Genomic DNA, 21,986 nt, shown 5'->3' on the forward strand with positions numbered 1-21,986 from the left:
TGCATCCAGGTTTGGAAATCTACAGTCGAAGAATGCAATGGGTAGCAAGATAACTGTAGGTGAACACAACAAGGTGATTCTTTGGGGGACGTGTGAGGTGATGGAGATCTGGCATGTGGGATGGTGTCAGGCCAGAGGTTCTTACCTGACAGCACCTTTGAACCAGTGCTTCTGGCTGATGAGTGCTACCCATAGATATAGCATCCATACGAACATGAAGACCTCAGAGCAAAGTTGAGTCTGGGCTTCTGCTCTTAGCATCTCTATGCCTTGCTGGGCCTATACCTTTAATCTTTCCATTGCATCCTCTTGAGAATATGGTCTTGAAGAAATTGAAGAACTCTTGAAGAAATCTTCAAATGCTGTGACTTCTAAAATCTAGTGAGACCGGTGTTTTCAGTTTGAACCACAGGATTCAAAACTGACTGTTTCAACTGATTGAGTTTACAAGAGGGGAAAATATATGAGGTGGCAGATTCTAACCCCTGAGAGAGAGGCCAGCCCTGAGCCTCACTGACAAATGGGGTGCTTCCAAGCCATGGAGGAGAGGATGATCCTGGGCAGAATGGTGGCATCTCTCACAGAAGAGTTGACATTCATTATCTATCCTGTTTATGTTTCTGTTCTTGTGGTTAAATAGTCAGATAAAAAGTAACCAAGTGAAGAAGAGTTAGCCCAGGATACAGCCAATCACTGTGGAGAACAAGGCAGTGTCAAACAATTAGCAACATTGCATCTGCAGAGAGAAACAAATGCATACATTCTCACTTACCTACTGTGATCATCTTGATTCCTTTACTCTTAAACAATCCTGCATCCCCATCCCAGGGTATGGTACCACTCATAATAGTCTGGTACTTCTCATATAAATTAATTACCATGATATCCCACAGACATGCTTGTAGGACAATCCATTCATTGAAACTCTCCTCCCAAATTTTTCTAGATTGTGTCAAGTTGACAATTGAAGTTAATCATCAAAATATCCAAGAAGGCAACCTATTATAGAGTACAGGACAGAGAACCAAAAAGAATCAAGGTGCAAGGACACCCAGTCAAAGATTGAGTACAGTCATTGTACAGTGGAAGGTGCAAGTAGTAGACAGGGATCCAGCTGATGCCATCTTATCTGTCTTTACTAGTGTCTTACAAGCTATCCAGTCATAGTTCCCACCCACTGCCTGATATGGAAACACACAGGGATAAATATCTATTGACATTTGGAGGTGTGAACATAGTCATGACAATGTCACTTTTGCTCTCTGTTGAGAATTCAAATTCAGGATATGCTGAACAGTGCAAGTGCTGGGCAGGAAGTCCCCATCCACATCTCGGCCTTTTCAGAAAACCCCTCTGCGGTGGCCTCAACTTTATATATGCTTATCTGACCAAACCACAAACTTCCCCCAAGTCTTTCTGCTCTGCTTTTGATTTTTTTACTTTTAAACCTGGCTAAAAGCAGCCTACAATGACTATGCCATAACCTATATGCTATGCTGTCTCAAAAATTCCTTTATCACAATAGTTAGTACATTCTTATCTTAGCTTTTTTTGTCTGTTGCTATGATAAAAATGCCTCAAAAAGAAAGCAACTTAAAGGAGAAAGGTCTGTATCTGGCTTACAGTTCAAGGGCATAATCAATTATGGCAATGAATTCCAGTAGGAGGAGGTTGAAGTAAGTGGCTGGTGACATTGCAGTCAGGAAGCAGAGAGTGGATGATACCCAATTCTGTTCAGCTCCCTTTCTGCATCTTTTTCCCCCGTTCTCCATATTATACAGTCCAGTATGCCATGTCTACGGAATGGACCTGCCCACATGAAGATGGGTTTTCTGACATCAATTAATGTAAGATAATTCTAGATTCAGTCAATGTGATAACTCTAACCATTGCAGCTCCAAAGTCTCAGGGAATGGGTGGCTCATGTCTGTAATCCTGCACTCAAGAGGCAGAGGCAGAGGAAGAAGGATGTCCTGCAAGCTGGAGACCAGTCTGGTCTGTATAGTGAGTTCCACTCGTGACAAAGATACATAGTGAGTCCCCCTGAAAAATAAAAAACCAAACCAAACCAAACAAACAAGAAAAACAAAGTCTCAGGGCACAGGCAAAAGATTTACAAATTCCTTGGCAGAATGTTACACAAATGACACCTCCTTCAATTTGTCATACACATCTCATTGATGGGGGGATGTCCTTCTGTATATGTGTTTCTCTTATTGGTTGATGAGTAAAACAATTTGGTTAATAGAGGCAGGAAGATAGGGGGGCTAGGAGACGAGGATTCTGGGAAAGATAGGCAGAGAGAGACCGGATAGAGACACCATGTAGAAGAGGAAGGAGTAAGAGGTCTAGACCCTTCTCTGGTAAACCAAGACCATGTGGAAATACTTAGATTACTAGAAGTGGGTTAATAATTAAGGCAGAGCTAGCCAATAAGAAGCCCTAATTATTGGCCAACAGTTTAATAATTAATATAGTGTCACTGTATGTTTATTTGGGGCAAATCAGCTGTGGGATCAAGCTGGAGAAAAACTCCAGCAACATCTCATTCTCACTTGAAACCTTTGTGTGTGGTCTACACTGTCTGAATATCTACTGGGATTCTTATTTTTTGAACTCACTCTAGGATCTCTCTCCAAGTTGAGTTTACAGCATCCTAAAAGTTCTGTACTGTGCCCCTCCACACTTCTTCAAATTCCTCTTTCACGTCAGCTCTGAAGATTTAGAAGCCACAAGGCAAGTTTTATCACAGCAGTGATCCCACTTCCTGGCATTATTTTCTCTATGAATTGAATTTATATTCTTATGACATAGGCACTTGAAAGAGGAACATTTTACTTGAGATCATCGTTTCAGATGTTCCCTTGGCTTTGTGGTTCTGAAATCATTGTGGGGCAGAACATCATAGTGGTAGCATTGTTGCTCCTTGCATGATAAACAAGAAATGGAAAGGACCAGATAGCCCCAAGAAATCTACCCTCCACAGCTACCACTGAATCTGCTTCCTACATCTAGTCTTAAGTTTCCAGGACCTCGCAAGACAGTGCTATTAGTTGGGGACCTAGGCTTTAAAACACTGCTGGGACAAACTATTTGACAAAAGAAACTTCAGAAAGGAAATGTTTATTTGAGCTCACAGTTGGAGAGGCTACAATCCATTGTGGCAGGGAAGGTGTGGTGGCAGCATTGTGAGGATGTTGGTCAGCTCTGTTTTTCCTTTTCTTGGTTTTCATTCTGTGCACATTGCATCCACAGTCCAGAAACAAAGACACGGAGGGGAAGAGAGAGGAGAGGGGGACTGTTGCTCAGCTCTGTTTCTCCTTTTCTTGGTTTTCATTCTGTCTAAGACCCTATGTGATGCCATAACGATAAATGGCACACTTACTGAAAGTAAAATTAAGTATTTATTGTAGAAATTACTCACAAGATACCAAACAAGTAACCCAGATGAGCCCAGTAGTTTTCTGCCGCTGAACTAGAAGCCGAAAGTCGGAAAAAGAGGCCAAGACTTCCGTTGTTCAATCTTTTATACCTTCCCCCGTAACGCCCCCTAGCCATGCCCAAAAGTGGGCCTGGCTAGTGATGTAGTTCACCGCCTATGTACGTATACATCTTTATGTCCGTCTGTGTACGTCTTTAGTCATGCCTAAAGTGGGTGTGGTTAGCGGTGTGGTAAACTGCTCTTTTATTACCTCATCTGTATGGGCCTCTACTAAGTCACATGGCTAATGGTGGCATTGTTTTCCTCCTACAATTCCCCTTTTAGTCTAAAAAGGATATTTAAACTTAAAACAACTAACTTGTGTCAATGATCAAAATGTATCAAACATCTATCCCATCTAAACCTAAATTTATCTGAAAGAAACACCCAAATCTGAACACCTCCTTCCAATCCCAACTCTAAAATAATTGAAAACTAACACTAACAGGTGTAAACTATCCTATAATATCAATAGTAGGGAGAGGGGAGTGGAATTCTCAAAACTACTTCCTGCTGAGATGGGACGATGATAATCTCATGGGGACCTGTGAGAAGAAAAATGTTAGTGTAACAATATCTCAGTAGATCAGACAGTTTCTGTGTGGCAGGAGATGCTTGATTGAAGTTCCTGACTGGGGTTCTAGTGTTGAATGAAGCTCTCGTCTGAAGCTCTGGCCAGATTGTAGAAGATGTGCTGTTTAAGTTTCTTGGTCCGGAGTTGTGTAGAGTGATGTAGTTTCAAGCCAGTTTCAGGATAGTGCTTGTCAGGTGGAGTCAATGATGTGGGGCAGGTCAGATGCCTCCAGTCGAATCAGGTGAAGTCAAGAAAGTGGATCCTCATTCTCTTTCTGAAGCAGTTGAAGATTGCTGTCATGAAATCCCTTCTCTGGAAAACTCAAACATTAATGTTAACAAAGAAATATTCTAACTTTTATATGTATGCATACTGGAAGAGGTGACAATAGGGAAGATGGTAAACATGAAGGAAATTAGACTTTTCAGAAAAAGAAATCCACAGATAACAGTCCCTAATTTTATTTTCTTCTGTCTTATATCAATGGCTCTTAGATATAATACAAAAATTCTAAATTTTATTTAAATAATATGCTTGAATTTAGAGTAGGAGAGCCAATCCAACTCCAAAGCCAGCTTCAGTTAAATGAATGGGGACTGAAGTATGTGAAGAAACAAAGATAAAAGGGTACTATGAAAAACAATACAGAGAGATTTAGACTTTGAAACCACACAGTGAGTTATTGTTTGTTTGATGGTCCTTAGGGTAGCTATTCATTCTTCTTCAGGAATCTATATGTCCAGAATTCTTTGCTACACTTCTCTTTCCTTTTAGGAGGTCACTTTACCCATGGTAGAATATGAATTTGTAGATGAGCTGTTATCTTCCTCCTCCTGAGATATCTTCTGTTCTGATCGAATCTTAATTAATTTTGATGGAACCCAAAGCTTTTCTTCTCCTGTGGAAACAAAAGCATAACCCCTTCCCCAACGTAAGACATATCCTGGCTTCCAGACTGAGGTCATAACATCCTTAAAATACACTGGTTAGTTCAGTTCAGAAGTCTTCTCTGTAGTCCAGTGTCTTTCTGCTGCAGTTTGTCCTTTTCATCAGCATTAAGAAAATTCAATGTTAGTAAAGCATTATGTAACCTGTGTTTAGGGGTCTTTGTTCTCCCTGGCTGTTTATGAAGCGTTTCTTTTAAGGTTCGGTTAGATCTTTCAATCACTGCTTGTCCTGTGGGATTGTAAGGTATACCAGTTACATGTTTTATATTATAATATTTGAAAAATTGTTCCAATTTACTGGAGACATATGCTGGAGCATTGTCAGTTTTTATTGTTTTAGGTATACCCATAACAGCCATCACCTCTAAGAGGTGTGTAGTAACAGAGTCAGCTTTTTCAGAGCTGAGGGCAGTAGTCCATTGGAAGCCTGAGAACGTGTCTATGGTATGGTGTACATATTTCAAACTGCCAAATTCTGGGAAGTGAAATACATCCATTTGCAAAAGTTCATTTCTGTGAATACCTTTAGGATTACAACCTGCTGGTAATGGAGTTTGATTGTAGAATGAGCAACTGGGGCAATTTCTTACTATTTCTTTGTCTTGTTGCCAGGTGATAGAAAAATCCTTCTTTAAGCCTTTGCTGTTAACATGGTGTTTCTTATGAAATTCTGAAGCTTCCAACACATTACCTACTAATAAACGATCAATTTCATCATTGCCTTGTGCCAGAGGACCTGGCAGACCTGTATGGGATCTGATGTGTGTTATATATATATAGGATGAGTCCTGTTTCTGATGGTTTCCTGTAATTGTAAAAATAATGAGGTTAATTCTGTACTATTAGGAACAAATTCTGCAGTCTCAATGTGCAAGACAACTCTTTCTGCATACTGAGAATCCATTACTATATTGAGAGGCTCTGTAAAGTCTTTACCATGAGAATGGCATATAACTCTGCCTTTCGTACGGGGTTGTAACTACTTTGCTTATATTTCCTGATTTATACCCTGCCTTACCTGATTTGTTTGCATCCGTGTAGAAGGGAAGAACTCCAGAAATAGGTGTTTGCCTCACGATACGCAGAAGAATCCAAATTGTTTTCTTTATGAATTTGATTCTCTCTGTTTTGGGATAGTTATTACTAATACTTCCCAAAAAGTCACTGCAAGCTATTTGCCAATACTCATTATCCTTCCATAAGGAGGAAATTTCCTCATTCATTAAAGTTACAATAATTTCAGCTGGGTCTTTCCCAGTCAGTTGACGAAGCCTTAACTTATCTTTTAATATCAAATCGGAGATATTTTCTATATATATTTTCAATTTTTTATTCTGTTTATGTGGCAGAAATACCCATTCTAGTATGATGACTTCCCTTTGCATTAATATTCCTGAGGGGTATTCTTTAGATGGTAAAATAACCAGAATACAGTCCAGCTTTGGATCCACACGGTCCATATGTGCTTCTAATATTCTCTTTTCTATCCATTCTAATTCTTTTTCAGCCTCAGCTGATAGTACTCGTGGGATGTTTAGGTCTTTATCTCCTTTTAAAGCCATTTTCAGGTGTTTTAAATCATGCCCTTCTACACCGATAATTGTCTGTAATTGAGAGATTTCTCCTAATAGTTTTTGAAGATCATTAAGAGTCCCGTAACGGTCTCTTCTGATCTGTACTTGATGAGGTCTAATTTTCTGAGCATCTATTTTATAACCTAAATAGTTAATAGAATCTCCTCTTTGTATTTTTTCTGGGGCAATTTGTAATCCCAAGCGAGGTAAAATTTCCTTTACTGCTTCAAACATCTTTTCCAAAGTATCCTTATTTGAATCAGACAGTAATATGTCATCCATATAATGATATATTAACGAATGTGGAAATTTTTTACGAATTATTTCTAGAAGTTTATTCACAAAATATTGACACAAAGTTGGGCTGTTTAACATACCTTGAGGTAGTACCTTCCACTGGAATCTCTGTACCGGATGGGAATTATTATAGGTAGGTACTGTGAAGGCGAACTTTTCTCTGTCGTTTTCTTGTAACAGTATGGTGAAGAAGCAATCTTTTAAGTCTATAACTATAAGTGGCCAATCCTAAGGAATTAGAGAAGGTAACGGCATCCCAGGTTGTAGAGACCCCATAGGCTGAATTACCTTGTTGGTGGCTCTAAGATCAGTAACCATTCTCCACTTACCAGACTTCTTTTTGACAACAAAAACAGGTGAATTCCATGCACTAGTTGATTCCTCAATATGTCCAGCATCTAGCTGTTCTCCAAAGCCTGTAACTTCTCAGATGTCATAGGCCATTGACCCACCCAGACGGGTTCATCTGTCAGCCATTTTAATGGTAGAGCTTTTGATTGCTCTGTAGGTTTGGCACTAGCATCCTGCTTATAGCCTGTACATTTGGCATCTGTTTTCTGTACTGCCTTACTATATTCTTTCTACCACTAAGAGCTTGTCTATAATTCCTAGCTGATACAGGAGGAATGTTAATCTGCGTATTCCATTGCTGTAATAGATCACGACCCCAGAGGTTTATAGCAATATCTGCAACATATGGCTTTAACCTTCCTCTCTGTCCTTCTGGCCCAATAAAGTCAATCCATCTAACGCTCTTTAACTTCAGATAGGGTTCCAATCCCTAAGAATTGAACGTTAACCTCTCCTAAAGCCCAATTTGGAGACCAGGACTTCTGATTAATGATGGTGACGTCATTTCCGGTGTCTAAAATGCAATTTATCATCATATTATTTACTTTAACTGGTAACTTGGGTCTATGATATTGTATAGAAGTTTGCCAAATTATGTTTTGTAGTTCCTCCTGATATAATTGATTCATCCTCTGGAGCTAAAGTATTATCCAGTGCCGTATTATTTACAATGGGCAGTGGATCTTCTGATTGTCCTGGGAGAGGCTGTCCTCCACTGTCACTGGGAATAACCGGATAATCTTTCTTTCTGGGGCCTGCTTGAGGCCCCAATTCCTGTTTCCTGGCTGTAAAGATCTACCTTGTCTATCTGTAGTGGACCAGCATTCGTTGGTCCAATGTTTTACCTTTCCACACCTCCTGCAGAGACCAGGAGGCTGAGGCGTTATGTTTGATGCATTCCTGGTAAAAGCATTATTTCTAGGAATGCGTTTTCTACAGTTCCTACTCAGATGTCCTATTTTACCACAGTTAAAGCACGTGGCATCTTTTTGTTTGTTAAAATTCTTGGAGATTGCCTTCCCTACCCAGGCCTCTATATCGTCACGGGTAGGGTATTTGGCATCTTGGTGCATCCTCAAGCCTGTAGAAATAGCTTCACCTACCCAAGCTCCCGTATCCTGACTTTTACATTCCAGGTTTGCTATATGTAGGACCCATTCCTCCAATGACGCTGATCTTATTTTTAATGGCCAAATTACCTGCCTGCATTGAGGATTTGCGTTCTCATATGCCAAAGATTCTATAAGGAGCCGCCTAGATTATGGATTTGCTACCTGTACTTCTATTGCCCTGGATAATCTCTCTAAAAATTCAGTGAACCTTTCCCTTAGGCTCTGTAATACCTTGGTATAGGGTTGCATTATCTCTCCTGTTTCACAAACCTTATCCAAGGCATTTAAAGCAGCTGTATGGCATAAAGACAACATGTCATATGCAGACTGAACCTGCGTGTCAGCATAAGGACCCTCCCCAAGAATCTTGTCTTGGGGTACTTCATGACCGTTCTTTAATTCCTGAATCTCTAAGGCTTTCACCTCTTGCCTCCATAAAGCTTTCCATTGAATTTGACAAGAATTTTCGAGCACTGCCGAGGCTAATTGGGCCCAGTCTTTTGGGGTTACTTTATTTACAGTGGCCCATGAGGTTAGGAGCTTTCATCAGAAGTGGGATCATGAATTTCCACGTAGAATGACAAACACTTTAAAGGAATTTTAGAAACAAAAGAACAGAGAGAAGCATGAGTTCTTGGTAGCAGTATTTTTCTCAGGTGGGCTCTGTTTTGCTAGTGACAAGCAGAGATTCACGTGGCTGGTTTAAGTGAGGCTTCCTGACTCAGCATTAAAAAAAAAAACAGCAAGGTTGTTTTAAGAGACTCTGCTAACGATTGAAAGGTGTGTACGTACAGCTGGAAGTGGCAGTGATCACATCTCCAAGCCGGCAGCTTTTGCTGGATGTCAGCATGGACTGAAACAATGAGCTGGAAGCACGCTTATGGCCGCCATCTTGGAAAAACTGCAGTTTAAAGAGCCGCAGTTTTAACAGATAAGACACGTGGCCAGAAAAACATAAAGATTTACAGTAAAGTCAGACTTTGATGAAGAAAAACCTCTAAAGGTTTACAGTGTGTTTAAAAATATACATAAGATTGAGAGAGAAAAACAAACGGCATATTGGTAAATAGAGAAGCTGTCTGTGTTGGTGCACGCCAGTAGGATTTACTCCAGAGGCAGAGGCAGGGGATTTCCAAAGAGAAACCCTGTCTCAGAGAAAAATAAATAAAAGTAAAAGAAATAAAGTAATAATAGATAAATAAATAAGCCACATAAAGATGGTAAATACACAGAGAGTCTGGATACTGTATGCTATTGTGTTTTTCAGTTTTTTGATTGCTCAGGAAGGAACAACTGCTAAAGTACACTTGATTATAAATGCTGCTGAATTAATTCAACTTATATCTTTTGAAAATGCCTTGACTTCAAAATTTAAGTATAAGGATATACTACTTGGGAAAGGAGATTTTGTTTATGTTTCTACAGAAAATGAAAAGCTGAGGATTCCTTCCAGACTTCTGTGGTTTGATGAACCAAGACCCCCAGAAGCAGTGGGCCAGGTGTTCCAACAATTGAAACAGCTAAGATGATGCAGTCTTACAGACCCCAAAAATACGGACTTATACAGGTTTCTGAGTTTTGTCATGATCCCCATGGTATAAACATCGCCCCCTTCCAGCACGAAGCAGTTTGGAATGAGCAACGTCCTAATTCCAATCTTGTTTATAAATCTTTGTTTTCACTTAAATGGGGTTGTTTATAATTGGCTAATGATCACAACCAATCTCTTTTTAATGGTAAAAAGGGGAATTATGGTATGGGTATGGTTTTTCATTTATTGAAACAAATTCAATTTTGTGATGTGTATATTTCTCCTCTTGATTAAGTATCGTGCTTATACTGATCTTTTAAAACGTAATACATAATTAAATATAGACTATAGATAGTTACTTATAATAGTCAGAAATGTATATATAGTTAGGTAAGTTAGGTTTTCTAGATATACAGAGATATATTTGAGTTAGATAGTCTTCAAACCTTTCAAAGACCTTCAGAAAATGGCATTTAAAATGGTTTATGGGCTGGGCGTTGGTGGCCCACGCCTTTAATCCCAGCACTCGGGAGGCAGAGGCAGGCGGATCTCTATGAGTTCGAGGCCAGCCTGGTCTACAAAGTGAGTTCCAGGACAGTCTCCAAAGCCACAGAGAAACGCTGTCTCAAAAAACCAAAAAAATAAAAAATAAAAAAATAAAATGGTTTATGGTTTTTCTTGACAATGAGAAATGTCTGCTCTTGGCAGCACCAATTACGTCTGAGAGGAAGATGGGCATCAAAGAAACTCGTTATGGAGTTTGCTTTCAACATGGCAAGATTAGCCATTTGGGCAAGAAATTGCTCTTGCCTAGACTGCTGGACTCTTGCTGTATAAACTGGATATGCAGGACCCGCAGGAAAGTGACTGCTGAACTCAAATAGTCCTTCAGGGTTCCTGCTTCATGGAAGAGTCTACGAGACTTTCTGCAGGACACAGAAAAATGACTGACAGACTGCCGATGCAGATGGACAGTTTGAAATCTCCTGCTTTGCTGAGAAATCTTCTGGATACATTGTGCCTATGGGCTGAAGATGGATGCCCCAATGTTACAGAGGAACTTCAGGTGACTGTCCAGGCAGCAAGATGTCTCTGTCAGTCCTAGTGTTTATATATTATCCTTCTGTGGTCTTTGATAGAGTTGAAGACAGTTATAATTATAGTTTTCCTTAGTTATGATAAAAGATAAGCTACATATAGAACTTTTGACTCAGAATAATGGGATGGATGATATTTTCTTTAAATCTTGCTAAAATATTGTATTATGTTATTACTTGATAACTGTTCTGTTATATAATCTGACTATGTTAAAGTTAAGACCTTTCTTTTTGTTTAGACAGAAAAGAGGAGATGATGGGGGAACTCCTGTGTATTTGTCAATAAAGCACTGTTGGCCAATAGGGAACCAAGATAGGTGGGACTAGGAGTCCAGGAGGACTCTGGGAAGGAGAAACACACAGAGTCGAGATGTAACGCCATGGGGTAGGAAGCCCAGAACTATTCTTCGGTAAGAGAAATACTTAGATTAGCAATTATGGAATAAATACTTAAGTCAGAGCTAGCCAGTAAGAAACAAGCAAGGCCAACAGCTTCATAATTAATATAGCCTCCTGTGTGTTTATTTGGGACTGATGCGGCTCTGGAACCAGGCTGGCGGGAAGGCTTCTCTTTACACCTATGTCCATGATATGGTGATGCCCATTTCAAGGTGGGTCTTCCTTCCACTCAAAACCTCTCAGGAAACTCCCTTAAAGACATGCCCGTGGGCTGGGCGTTGGTGGCGCACACCTTTAATCCCAGCACTCTGGAGGCAGAGGCAGGTGGATCTCTGTGAGTTCGAGGCCAGCCTGGTCTACAGAGCCGATTCCAGGACAGCCTCCAAAACAATACAGAGAAACCCTGTCTCGAAAAACCAAAGAAAAAAAAAAGACATGCCTGTGGTGTGTCTCTGGAATGGTTAGTATTAACTGCCCACTTGACAGAATCTAGAATTGCCTAGGAAACAAGCCCACAGGCACATCTATGAAGGAATATCTAGGTCTAGGTTGGAATGGCCTCTGGGCAAGCCTGTGCAGAGGTATCTTCATTGGGTTCACTGAGGTAGGGAGACCCACTCTGCAGGCGCCATTTCCCTGGGATGAGACCACGGGGTGTATAAATGAATAAAGCAAAGTTGAACATAGTGATTCCTCATCCACTCTGCTTCCTGGTTGTAGATTTGATAGGACCAGCTGCTTCAAGCTCCCGTCTGTTTGGCTCTCCTGCCATGATGGAGAGTCACTGTGAGTCAAAAGAAGCCCATTCTCCCTCAAGTAGCTCTTGTTGGGTTATTTTATTGAAGTGATGTAAAAAGAAACTAAGGCATTCTTTTTGGTGTCTCTAAATCTAATCAAATTGTCAATTCAGATTCATCATGAGGACCATTAATATTTTTAGCTGGGCAGTGGTGGCACACGCCTTTAATCCCAGAACTCAGGAGGCAAAGGCAGATGGATTTCTGAGTTCCAGGCCAGCCTTGTCTACAGAGTGAGTTCCAGGACAACCAGGGCTACACAGAGAAACCCTGTCTCTAAAACGAAACAAAAACCCCACAACAACAACAACAACAACAAAAAACCAAAAAGATTTACCATTATATCACTCAAGTAGGTAGTGGTGACCGACAGGTGCTGAACTGGAGGGGTTGGCAGCAAACATTACCTACCCGTAGCCTAGAACCATGAATCTTTAGGTGGATAGGAAGTATAATTAGAGAACAATTTCTTAAGTTGTCATCTAACACAAAGCTGATGGAGGAAAATCTGCCGGAGTATATGATATTTGCATTTTCCCTGTCTTTAAGACCATGTAGCTTTCAGATGTGTTTGTTTATATTGGTTTCTATGGTAGTTTTATTTTTTATATTGATTTATTATTGTTGTTTGTTTCATGTTGTTTGTGCATGGCACACATGGGAGATCAGAGGACAGTTTTGGGAGTTAGTTCTATGCTTCCCCTGTGGGTTCTGGGACTGCAGTCAAGTTTTCAGGCTCATGTGGCATCCAACTGACCCTCTCTGGTAATTTTTTTGAAGATTAGAAAAATTATGTGGCCTGTGTGTGTGTGTGTGTGTGTGTGTGTGTGTACGTACATGCACATGTGTATTGTTAGAGGCCACAGTCATCAGATACCCTGAGCTGGAGTCACGGGGTGAGGGGGGAATCTGACAGACATTGGCCCTGGGAGCCTGATGCAGGTCCTTTGGAAGAGCATAAAGAAGAGCAGTGACTGCTCTTAACTACTGAGCCACCTCTCCAGCCCTGCTCCTTGTCATTTGTTTGTTAAAAACTGCTTAAGAAGTTGGATCTGCTAGTGCAGGACTGCCACTGCAGCTACTTAGGACCACAATTCGAGGCATGCCTGAATTCCAGAGTGGGTTCATGCCAGCTTGGGTAACTTACTTAGTGAGCCACCTCAAAACAGAAAGAGAACAAGGAAGGGCTAGATATAGCTTAGTGTTCAAGTACTTGCCTAGCATGTGCAAAACCCTAGGTTCAATACACACACACACACACACACACACACACACACACACACACACACCCTACCTTCATTGGAGTAGCAGATATTGCATATTTACATAGTTTTGTGAGTACATCTTCAAATTATTTATTAAAAATACCCTTTGTATGTCTGTGAATATTATGGTATGCACATGCCTCAGTGTGTAGTTGTGAGTCAAAAGACCTCTTTGTGGAGTTGGTTCTCTCCATTCACATTTACATAAGTTCTATGGATCTAGGTAGGGTTGCCAGGCTTGCTCAGCAAGTATTTTTACCAGCTGATTCATCTCACCAGACCCTCTTCCCATTTTATTAAAATATTTCTGTGAGAAAATTGATAGTAGAAACACCTGTGAAACGGGGAGCTGGAGAAATGGCTTAGTCTCCTGGCAAAGTGATTGCCCCATAAGCGTTAGGACCTGAGTTTGGATCCTCAGCACCCATGTAAGAGTTAGATGTAGTGAGTGCCCAGTGCTGAGAGGCAGGGATGGGTAGATTCCTAGAATTCACTGACCAACTCTCTTAGCCAAATTGGTGAACTCCAAGATGAAAACCTTGGAGCATGCACATTCTCACAAAAACACATACTAAAACACACACACACACACACACACACAACATACACATGACACACACGAAATACTTTAAATACTTTTGGAGCAAATAGAATGATCAACTCTCCCAAGGGTATTTAGCTGAGTATAGAATACTATTGAGTAGTACTGAATTACTATTAATGTTAACAAAACCCCTTTATTACAAGCACCCATCTTTATGTTTATTTTCCCTTTAAATATGCTAAGTATTTGCTTCCCTAATTGATAGCTGCTAGTCTCTTCCTGAGTGTGCCAAGCAGAAGACTATTAGCCAATCATTTTGGTGGACCGCCCTCGGGTGCAGCCTGGACACCTTAGAAATTCAGCTACTCTGAACATTCCACAGCCACCTTAATAAAGCTGCACAGCATTCACAAATACTGTTGAAATGCATTTCCATTCCCAAAGTCGCTATCCTGGGCACTGCTGTCTCAGACAGCTTCTGTCTCCTTCCCTCTCATCCTCCCTCCCTCCCCTCCCTTTTTTCCCCTCTCCTTCCTTCCTTCCTTCCTTCTTTCCTTCCTTCCTTCCTTCCTTCCTTCCTTCCTTCCTTCCTTCCTTCCTTCCTTCCTTCCTTCCAGGATTTCACAATGTTGCCCAAGCTGGCTTCAAACTCAACATTCCTCTTGTTCATCCGCTCCAATGTGCTATCATACACAGGTTTCTGGTTTTTGTTTTTTGTTTGTTTGTGGGGGGTTTTCAAGACAGAAGAACCGCCTGCCTCTGCCTCCCGAGCCCTGGGTTTCTAATGGAATCCTTTTGCAATCACAAACCTTGTTGAGAGGGTTTCCGTAGTGTAGTGGTTATCACGCTCGCCTAACAAACCTTGTTGAACTGAAGCAACCATTTTAACCGGTGCTGTAACATCAGGCTTCTCTCCAGTGCTCTTTGCCTGCTTTTGACCCTTCTCATGAGCTCAGTGGGCTCAGCTGGTGGGATGACAATGAGATGATTCAAAAATGGCAGTATAAAACAAGCACTGACTACAAGGGAAGATAGGAGTAAAGACAGCAAATGAGCGAGCATGGGAGATCCGAGGATGACTAAGACAGAAGGCAATGAAGAGCCTACAGACAAGAGACAGTGAGCTCTCAGTTGCTGGCAGTGAGCCAGGGAACTGTCCGTTGAAATCTGACAGTCTGACTGTGGTGACACACACCTTTAATCCCAGCAGAGGCAGAGGCAGATCTCTGTGTGTTTGAGGGCAGCATGGTCTACAGAGCCAGTTCCATGACAGCCAGGGTTATACAGAGTAATGTCTTGTAAAACAAAAACAAAACAACAACAACAACAAAAATTATATAGGCTTGACATGTCCTCACAAGGAATTCCTTTTCTGAAAGATCAGAGTCCCCTCTGTGCAATGTAAACCTGTGGAAAAAAAGAGTTCCTATTTCCCTGTTTAGTCCAGGCCCCTCGTTCAGATGTGGGAGCTTTTGCTTCCTGAGATAAGGGCCAGCTCAGATGGACACCTCAGTTACAAGGTGATGCCAGGACCACCTGGGAGAAGGAGCAGTCAGCCTTGCAGAGCAGGCCTTCCAAGAAGCCACCCTTTCTTCTGAGACCACATATGCCCTGCAGCGTCTAAGGGGCTATTCATGATGCTTCTGTCTCCTGCCTTCTCTTCATGGGACAGTGGTTCACCTGTGATGGACACCACAGGTTGGCTGCGGTACTTCGTTCATAATGAAACTGATTTCTGTGTAGAGAATTTTTTGCATTGGCAGCTTTTGTTCAGTCTCCATTAGCTTTGGAAACCGATAGGACAAGAACCCTGTGGCATTTGGGAGGGTGGGTGGAATTGGAGAGGTCATTAATCATATGGTATCATGTTTGAGCATTGCCATCGTTGCCTGACTTCAAACAGCAAGTTTGAGAAGTCCTATTACAGGCACCTGTTTCTCCTTTCTGTATGTACGTTCTGGTTGCTTTTAGAATTTTTATGCATTCGTTGTGTGAGCCAGAGCAACCACTATTTTTGTCTTCTTTCCCTTCTTTGGAAAGAATTGCTGGGCATGAAATTTCTAGCACTTCGGTTAACAGAGCACAACACAGTTATCTGTCAGAACAAGTGTTTTACCTAAAAGCCCCAGGCCAGGAGAGGGCGTGGTGCCTGGACGATAGAACCCCTTGGGCCATTTCTGGCGCTGAAAGACAGTGAGAACAAACACGATAGTGACCTCAGGGCCCGAGTTATTGTAGCTCTCAGTTGGCTGAGACGAATAAGAGACTTGTAAGACGGCCCCCAGAAACAGGAGCTCCTAGACTTCTGGAAGTTCACCCGATGCCTGGGGTGAGAGCAAGACCACTGGGACCTTAGAGGGCGCTGCTGCGCGTGCGCATCTTGGCCTGCGTGCGAGCTCGCGCGTGCGCAAGACCACTGAGCCGCCCTGGCTTCCTGCGGTCTGTGTTTCTGCACTTGCTCCCGCAGCTTTGGCTTGCGCGAGCTGCAGTCTCGGACCCTGCGGGGCCGAGGTCGGAGCGTTCGGGTCCGCAGCGGGCGCACACGGCTGTGCAGGCCGGAGAGGCCGAGGGCCGGGTTGACAGGGGCGTCAAGACCCGGGCCCGGCGTGGCCTCCTAGGTGAGGCCTGAGGATGCAGATCCAGGCCTTGGGAGGGAGGCTGGGTATGGCTGATTGCTTGCGGTGAGGGGGGTGAGGGGGTGAGGGGGTGGGAGTGGGAGGCTGAGTGATCTGCGCCTGCACGAAGCCTGGCTCTCTGTTTTTCCTCCGCTTGTGGGGTCCGGGATGGTCGCAGTGATTGGGCTGATGGCAGCGTGGCTGCACCACTTTGGGCAGCGTTGATTGTCCGAGGACGAGGAGTGCGGGCTTAGGTGGGGTAGTGGCCTGAGCTGCAGAGGCGCTGTCCACACTCGTGCCGCACTCCTTCCGTGGTCGCTTTAGATTCTCATGGTGTCACTCGGCGCCCATCGGCACCCATGCTCTGTCTGCTTGGTCCCCGAGTCTGTCCCTGCAGTATCATATGGCCTAGTTTAGGGAAAGTTTGTTTCTGCCTCTGTTCTTGAGAGAAGATTGTGGGTCTGCCATGGTGGGACTTAAACGAGGTCATGCTGATTTTTTTTTAGTAGGAGTGCTAAGTCCTAGGCGGTCGTTCCTTCTGCAATATTAGAGTCCAAGTCACAATATCACTTAATTTTAGACAAATACAGCCCATACCTGTGAGTATTCTTGGGTGGGGAGAGGGTTTTGAGATAGGGGTTCTCTGTGTAGTTTTGGAGCTTGTCCTGGCTCTATAGACCAGGCTGGCCTCTAACTCACAGAGATCTGCCTGCCTCTGCCTCTTGAATGCTGGGATTAAAGGTGTGCACCAACACCACCCGGCTGAGCATTCTTTTGTATCCCTATTCAACAATATAAATTATTTAACTAGCATTTCATGTTAGTTCACCTTACAGTAGCACTCATTCATTCCCCACGCATGGTTACAATTCTCCAGCCCTTTCTGAAAGCCAATGAGACCATCACCCATAACACTTCCTTCTTTGAATGTTCTGGCAGGTTTTTGTATAGGAGATTCCCCCTTGCCATATCCCTCACAATGGCTTTGTTTTTCCTTCCCTAGACCTGACTCTAGTACTTCTCCAGACTTTTCCTTCAGCAGTGGAAGATGAATACATCCTTGGTAAGTTTTGTTTTGTTTCTGTTCACATCTCTATTGTCTAATTTGGTCCAGTGCACTCAAAGAGGCAAAGAACAGTTCAAACGTTAAAAAAGGGGAAGTAGATAAAATAGAAATAGATAAAAGAATCAGACAAAATGGTAGTGAAAAATAGCAAGCAGTTTTTTTTTGTTGTTGTTGTTGTTTGTTGTTGTTGTGCTCATATCTATAGGTAGCATGGGCCTTAAAGAGTCCTTACGATGGTGTAGCTGTCACCTTGATCTGACTTGGAGACCTGTGGGAGATGAACTCTGGGAATGCAGGGGATAGTACCAGGTTACAGTCATTGATATGGGGAAACTCATTTTATTGTTAGCAAGACCATTCCCTGGGCATCCTGGGCTTCGTAAAACGGAAAAGATGACTTGAGCACTAGCATGCATGTCTGCCTCCCTCTCTGTGTCCCGGGTATGGATTCCATGTGACTAGCTCCTGCTGCTGTGGCTTTTTCTCCATGATGGATACAGCTGCAGCTTCCGGCAGTATTCTGTGGTTATTCCCCTGTAGCCTTCACAGCAGGCAGGGGAAAAAAAAAAAAAAACAGTCCATGAAGAGACAAGAATGAAACTAGGATTTCTAGAGTGTGGCCCAGATCATTTCTCTTTAGTTCAGCACAATTTTTGAAAAAAGTATTCAGATAGCAGTTAACTCAGTTCCAAGTGCACAACAGTTTAAGACATGTTTACATTGAGATTCCCTACAAAGTACACCTGGCTTCTTTCACAAGAATAGGTACTATTTCCTCAGAGATAGTGCCCAAGATTCAGGGTCTAGGAAGCTTGACTGAGGTAAACATAATGCCTGTGTGTGTTGGGATTGGCCTAGCCCTAAGATAACATAAAAGTCACTTAGGTTGTTATAAAACAGAAGTGACATTATTCATAAGAGTGAATGGAGTTCATGGTCTAAAAACAATGGTCAGGATATAGAGGAAAAGGTCTTGGATAAGTAAATAAATTCTGGGAGGTACAGACAGAGCCTGTGTTATCAGACAGCAAAGGATCACCAGGTTGTAAAATGACATCATTCCTAGCATTCCAGGAAGAGCAGCTTCACACCTTATTTAATTGAAGAGGTGAGCTGTGTACTTAACTTTCCTGTCTTCTCCAGTGCTTCTATGTGTGCGCAAGGCCTTCTTACCCTCTATAGTATTCTAACACATACACACACCATTGACCCAGCCTGTCTCTCGTCTCCTCTGTCAGTTTCTGCCTTGCTGCCCTCTTCCTGGATTTAGAATTTCTTCTGCCTTCACGTGGCTCTTCATAACCCTGCTCTGATCTTGTTCTCTTGGCGTTAGCCAGTGGCTCTGTGCTGGTTCACCTTTGGATCAGCCAGCTGCCTGCTGATCACCTCTGTGGACCATGTCCCTGCAACACCCAACAGACTGTTGCATCCAAATAAATCAATCTTTTCAGCCCATCGTTGGGCCTTCTCCTTTCCTTTCCTTTCAGTATTCCATTGTCCAACACACATTCAGTTTTCTCTTACAGTCTGCAGTTTTTCTTTGTTTTTGCATCATTGGTTGGTTTGAAAAGGGTCTTGGTGTGTAGTTCAGGCTGCCCCTGAGCTCTCAATTGTCCCTCTTCAGCCAAGAGTTAAAGGTATATACCACAATCCTTGGCCCTGGTTATGACTTTCAGTGTCCCAAGAAGTGAAGTGACAGACCCATTGGGCTTTTTCAACCCTCAAGTAATCATTCTTCCCTTTGGCTAGAGTGACTTACTAATTAGGCATTATTTATTCCCTCGCAAATGCCCATGTACCCTCCTAGATACTGGCATTCTCCAAAGAACAGAGTATTCCTTCCCAGGAGCTCCTTAGGTTCTCTTAGTGGGAGAATCTCAAATAGAAACACACAGATTGGGAATATCTGCAGAGGTAAGAATAGAGTAGTGAGTTTATCCAGAATGTGTTCTCGGAGATGGTTCCTGGGTGCCTTTACTACAAGAGAGATTCTATTGCTCTAAGACAAATTCCGTCAGCTCGCATTTACCGAGCCATAGACCTGTGATCTTGTTTTGGTTGCTGTTATTTTTGTTTTTGTTTTTTAATTACTTTGTGGGTGTGTACATACCATGTTGGGTGTGTGGAGGTCACAGGACAACTTTCAGGAGTCAGGTCACAGGGATTGTGTTTTTATATATAAGATGCTCTAGCATTTCCATTTCTTTCCCAAAGCAATGGATTTCACGTCTCTCTTCCACTCCTGAAAACTGGTTTACAGATCAGTGGCTTGAGGCATCTTTGTCCTATGGTTGGTGTATATTTAAATACACAGTTAGTTGTTAACCAACAATTGGTTAGATGCCACTGAAATCTACTTCACGGTGCTGAATGCTCCCATAGAGTCCATGGTACCCACTGATGTTCATGGAGCTGAGGACATGGCTCTGTGGTTAGAGCACTTTCCCCACAGCTTGTGGACTGGAGATCAGATTTCCAGAAACCCATAAAAATGCCATGTATGTCTAGAGTGTAGGTGAGAGACGTGAACTGGTGGTGATAATTTTGGAAGTGTTTGTACATGGAGGGCAGTTAAATTATCCATGAATCCAGGTGGGCTCTCCATCAAAGCAGAGGAGAGAAGAACTAGCAGAGGACACGAGGAAGAGTCCGGGAAGTAAACATTGCGGGGACCAACACTGTTCATGTACTGGAGACAGGATGGAGAATGTTCCAAAGAGTAGGGTGCACCTAGGATTGCATGAGTGTCCCTCAGGTCTGAGCTCCTCAGTGGTGGGGAATATTTCTGATGGTTTCTGTCCTCGACAGCCAGCATTGTTCCTGGCTTGCAGTTCAAGCCCAGTACTTTCTTGATGTGAATAAATGAGTCCCAAGGCAGTTGGGGTTTTTTCTTTCTATTTTGCATGTGTGGGTATTGTATTTGTGTACATGCACAGTTTTGCTTGTATGTGAATGTGGAGGCCCAGGGTTGATGTTGGGAACCATATTCTTCCTTCTACTTCATTTATTGAGGAAGGATATTTTAGTCAAGCCCAAAGCTTTCTGGTATGGCTAGTCTTGCCAGCCAGCTTCCTCTGGAGAGCCCTGTTAAGATTGGAACTACAGAGGGGCTGCCACGCCCACCTGGCATTTACATGGGTTTCTAGTTACTCTGTACTAACACTTGTACTGCAATTTCATTAACCACTGAGCCATTTCCTCTAGCCCCAAAGGCAGTGTATTTTTTGATAGGCATGCTGTCTTTCACGGTCTGTAATATATAAAGAATATATATACAGTGGGCTTGGCAAGAGCTTGTCTTCAGTTGCCTGTTCCTTGTGATCGAATTTTGAGCATGTTGTTGCAGGGCCCACTGTCATTCAAGGATGTGGCTGTGGCCTTCACCCAGGAGGAGTGGCGGCAGCTGGGCTCTGAGGAGAAGACGACGTACAGGGATGTGATGCTGGAGAACTACAGCAACCTCGTCTCCGTGGGTGAGGACCAGTTGCCTTCTCAGCTGCTCAGATGTGGGGATGCCTTTAAAGTCATTAAAGCGTTGATGACTGCACTTTTGGATTCTGTGGCATGGTTGTGAGTGGTTTGTTCTGATTGGCCTCTCTGTGACAAAAAGCACTAGGGCTCTTGTACTACACAGCTGGTACAGTCCCGCTCCATAGAAACCCTGAAGCCATGCTGGCTGGCTCAGGTTGTTTCTCATCTCTCATTAACAGGGTACCACATTATCAAACCGGATGTTATCATCAAGCTGGAACAAGGAGAAGAGCCATGGATAGTAGAAGGAGCATTCTCACCTCAGAGCTATCCAGGTGTGTTAGTGGAGGCAGAGAGGAGATGGTAACTGGGGGGGGGTTCCTTCTTGGAAACATTCTGATCACCCCGAGCTTTAGAAATTACTGAAGGTAGCTATTCACTCCTAAAGCTTTCTTCCTTCCCCATAAAACTATGGTTATAGAGAATTTCCCCCAGTAACCACTGTCCAGAATCAAAGGTTCCTAGCTGGCCGTGAGGAGTGCACACCTTTAATCCCGGCACTCGGGAGGCTGATGCAGGTGGATCTCTGTGAGTTCTAGAGCAGCACGGTCAACAGAGTGAGTCCAGGGAGTCAGGACTGCACAGATGAAGTCAGTTCCTTTTTCTCTAAACCTTGCACTTCCATGTTGAGCCACCCATCACAGCTTCCTTTCACTAGGTGTCCATAGTGCATTGTCAGTGAACGACCTTCTTCAGCTCTTAGGTTATTAACCCTCTTGGTTTTGTTTTCATTCTCTCTGACTGAAATGCTTTGGGCTACGTATTAGTCACTTTCCTGGGGCTGTGACAAAACCCTCACAAAAGG

The 21,986-nt window shown here is 42.8% G+C and overlaps 1 protein-coding gene across 6 annotated transcripts in view; it reads left to right on the forward strand.

Moving 5' to 3' along the window:
• The first annotated feature begins 18 nt into the window (after positions 1 to 18).
• Znf12 (zinc finger protein 12) overlaps positions 19 to 21,986 on the forward strand; it is a 30,452-nt gene continuing 8,484 nt past the window's right edge. Inside the window, exons 1-4 of one of the 6 annotated variants that reach the window (XM_040751298.1) lie at positions 19 to 73; positions 17,588 to 17,647; positions 20,997 to 21,123; positions 21,361 to 21,456. In XM_040751298.1, coding sequence (XP_040607232.1) covers positions 17,633 to 17,647; positions 20,997 to 21,123; positions 21,361 to 21,456 — 238 coding nt within the window. In that variant the 5' untranslated portion in view covers positions 19 to 73; positions 17,588 to 17,632. Of the gene's footprint in view, positions 74 to 16,383; positions 16,632 to 17,587; positions 17,648 to 20,996; positions 21,124 to 21,360; positions 21,457 to 21,986 lie in introns of those variants that run through there. The other 5 variants (XM_040751297.1, XM_005079956.4, XM_040751299.1 and 2 more) reach the window with 5 other exon arrangements.

Source organism: Mesocricetus auratus, unplaced genomic scaffold (genome assembly GCF_017639785.1).
Source record: "Mesocricetus auratus isolate SY011 unplaced genomic scaffold, BCM_Maur_2.0 Super-Scaffold_100008, whole genome shotgun sequence".
Lineage (NCBI taxonomy): Eukaryota > Metazoa > Chordata > Mammalia > Rodentia > Cricetidae > Mesocricetus > Mesocricetus auratus.